This window comes from Engraulis encrasicolus, chromosome 22, assembly GCF_034702125.1.
Source record: "Engraulis encrasicolus isolate BLACKSEA-1 chromosome 22, IST_EnEncr_1.0, whole genome shotgun sequence".
Classification (NCBI taxonomy): Eukaryota; Metazoa; Chordata; class Actinopteri; order Clupeiformes; family Engraulidae; genus Engraulis; species Engraulis encrasicolus.
Genome location: NC_085878.1, coordinates 25042445 through 25046061, shown reverse-complemented (window position 1 = coordinate 25046061; position 3617 = coordinate 25042445). Strand labels below are relative to the sequence as shown.

At 48.0% G+C, this 3617-nt stretch overlaps 1 protein-coding gene across 2 annotated transcripts in view; it reads right to left on the bottom strand.

Moving 5' to 3' along the window:
* Positions 1 to 480: 480 nt before the first annotated feature.
* Positions 481 to 3617, bottom strand: part of lrrk1 (leucine-rich repeat kinase 1) — a 113103-nt gene continuing 109966 nt past the window's right edge. For both annotated transcript variants that reach the window (XM_063188833.1, XM_063188834.1), the window contains one exon: positions 481 to 968. In XM_063188833.1, coding sequence (XP_063044903.1) covers positions 791 to 968 — 178 coding nt within the window. In that variant the 3' untranslated portion in view covers positions 481 to 790. The remainder of the gene's footprint in view (positions 969 to 3617) is intronic.

Below are 3617 nucleotides of genomic sequence, written 5' to 3'. Positions count from 1 at the left end.
AGCCACAGATACAGCAGTGTGGTGGCCAGGGGCAGCAGAGCCTAGCAATGTAGCAGTGTAGCAAGCAGCCCCCTCACCCTGACCACTTACACCCAGACACACACATACATATAAATGCACATACACACACATACATATAAATGCACATACACACACGTGCACACACACGCACACACACACACACACAAACATACACCCAAAACACAAACACACACTCATGCACACAAATAAACATGCACACTCATGTACGTGCATATTTACACACATGCACTCTCTCTTTCTCTATCTCTCTCTCATACACACACTTGTTCACACACACACACACTTGTACACACAAACACACTTGTACACACACACACAGACACAGACACACACACACACTTGTACACACACACACACACACACACACACACACACACACACACACACACACACACACACACACACACACACACACACACACACACACACACACACACACACACACACAACACACTAACACCCACAGGTCCAGAATGCGGTGCTGATGTCAGTGCGGCGCTGCCAAAAGTCCCAGCGCTGCGTGTGAAACACTGGGGCCTGTTGAGTCGAGTGGAGTGCAGTGTGTAGTGTGTATTCCCCTCTCGCCGAGCGGAGCGGAGGGGGACCCTCCTCAACCCTCCACAGAACGCAGATTCCGACACCCCCTTACAGCAGCGCACATGTTCATGTACGCCACAGTACAGCACACAGCAGCGCTTACAGCAGCTCCCAGCAGCTCACGGCTCAGCTTAGCTGAGCAGCACAACGGCTACCTTCTTTTGCGCATGCTGTTCTCCAGGCTGGACAGCTTCTCATAGGACTGGTAGAAGACCTCCAGCTCCCGGCCGCCCCAGCCCCGCCAGACTGCCAGGCACCACTCCCTGTTTTCCTTGCGGAAGCCGCACACAACAGTGTCCTTTGCTACCAGCGCGGCCTCCACCAGGGATCTAGAGAGAGGGAGAGAGAGAGAGAGAGAGAGAGAGGGGGGATAAATGGAGAGAGAAAGGGGAGGTAGAGGGGGAGAGGGAGAGAGAGGGAGGGAAAGAGGGAGCAAGGAATGGAAAAAGGAGAGAGAGATGGAGAGAGAGAGAGAGAGAGAGAGAGAGAGAGAGAGAGAGAGAGAGAGAGAGAGAGAGAGAGAGAGAGAGAGAGGGGGGAGAGAGAGATGCAAAAATGGTTAGAGAGGTAGAGTGTGTAGCAGGTTGTGAGTGTGAAACCAGGGGGTATCTTTACCCTCTTTATTCACAGAACTTAACGTGTGGACTCTTCCTAGAAATATTTACAAAGTTTATTTTTTCTCCCATTTTTTTCCTTCTTTCCAGAGAAACTCTTTCCTAGAAGAGCTGCATTGGCTAGGCCAATAAGTGCAACTGCCTGACGAATACCCAGCTACCGTGGAGAAAGGAGATGAGAGGAGGAGGGGATGCATTTATAATGACGGTGGCATGCCAGACAAATGAGCATAGCAAACCATATCACCACAGACGACTAGCCATGACCAGCCGTGTCCCCATCACCAAACACAGCAGACGTCACAGCCCATTAGGCCGCACATGTCTGCAATACAAATCAGTGAGATTCGCTTTAAAACAAAAAAAGATGTTGACTGTTTCACGTCAAAAAATGTTTTTGACTAGGCAGCTTTCCAAAATGCATTTAAACAGAAAAGAATGAGGAGAGAGGATAGCAGAGAATATTACAGGGATACTAGACAAAGAGGGAGAAAGAATTAGAAAAAGAAAGGAAATTGAAAGAAAATAGGGTACCCTTAAGATTCGTTCCAATTGAAACCAGGAAGGTAATGATTCGATACAAAACGATTCAGTCCGATTCTACGATACATTGCAATGCATTATACTGTATTTCTACTGAAAGCAAGGCAAATTCTTCAGCAGTCACAAGTCAATACTAGCAGTCATATACTGATCCACATTTTATTGGCTGTTTATAATGCTTTGAAGTGTTTTTTAATTTATGGAAAAGCCCACGGAAATATGTAATTGAAACTTGAGAAGATATGCTGCACTGATTATCGCATTTGCCGAACCGATTATTGAATTATCCTGCCCCGCATTGCGATGCAGTGCTGAACCGATTATTGAACTGTCCTTCCCTGCATTGCGATGCATTGCCGAACCGATTATTGTTGACACCACTAAAGGGAGACTAGGAAATGGAAGACACAAAGAGAGGGGGAAGAGAGAGAGTCTGAGACAAAGACAGAGTGAAAGAGAAAGTGAGAGAGAGAGAGAGAGAAAGTGAGAGTGATGGACATGAGAACACAAAAAGAAAATGACTAAAAGAGAAAGGTAATGAGAGAGATGAAAAGAGAAAATGAGAGAGTGAGAGACAAAGAGAGGAGGGTGTGCTGATCTCCTCTGGGTGACCTCAGGGGAGGCGGTGGGGCTGACCCAGCTGGGAGCTGAAATATGGGGGCACATGAGAAGATGGGAGGGAAGGGCTGCTCGGGTGGGTGGGTGAGTTCAGCTGCCCTGTGTGGACTTCAACAGCCCGCAGAACCTTTATGAAATGTCTGCACCTCTCTTTCAACACGACCCCCCCCCAACTGCTTGATAAGCACTTACAGTATATAACACCAACACCTCTCGACCCCCCACCCCCATTCTAACCCCATATTAAACTCCACCACCTCTTTTGGAGCCCCCCCCCCACGCCACGCCACTCCACTCCACTCCACATAGCCCATTGTCAACTCATTATTCCACTGTGTGCTAAAGCCCTTTATGAAACTCCAGCACCTCTTGTTTGATCCCTCTCCTGCTGCTAAAACATCAAACCTTACCCCACCTCATAACCTCAGCCACCCACCTCTCCTCTCACCCGTCCCACATATACAACCCCCCAACTGCTTGATAGCCTCTTATGACCCCCCCTCTCCCTCTGCCAACGCACCCTAACCCACCTCCCGTGACACCCTTCTGACCCACTGCCCACAACGTACCTCAATAAACCCCCTTTCCATCTATGATTCTCCAGCACCTCAGAACATCCTTACCCACCTCCCACTACACAGAGGCTCCCACCTCTGATCAATCCTCTTATAACCCATCTCCACGCCTTCACCTCTACTCCCCTCAACCAGCACCTCCAGCTAAGCCTTTGTGAAACTCCAGCACTGGATATCTGACAACACCCCTCTCCTGCAGCCAGTGCACCAGACCCCACCCCATCTCATAACACCCATCTCCCCAGCGGTAAGACTTTACTTTACGGATCGCTAATAAGGTGGTAATTTTGTGTTAATTTCATAGTTATTTCATCGTTATTTCAGGGTAATAACCGTTTGTTTTTAGTAACAACAACAAAATAACCATACAGTTTCCAGTACATTGTGTGTGTGTGTGTGTGTGTGTGTGTGTGTGTGTGTGTGTGTGTGTGTGTGTGTGTGTGTGTGCGTGTGTGTGTGTGTGTGTGTCTCTCTTTCTCTGTGTGTGTGTGTCAACAAAGTGTCACCGTGCTGCGAGTCATCAGGGTGTCACCACAATGCACTGGAAACTGTATGGTTATTTTGCTGTTGTTACTAAAAACAAACAGTTAATACCCTGAAATAACTATGAAATAACTATGAAATTACC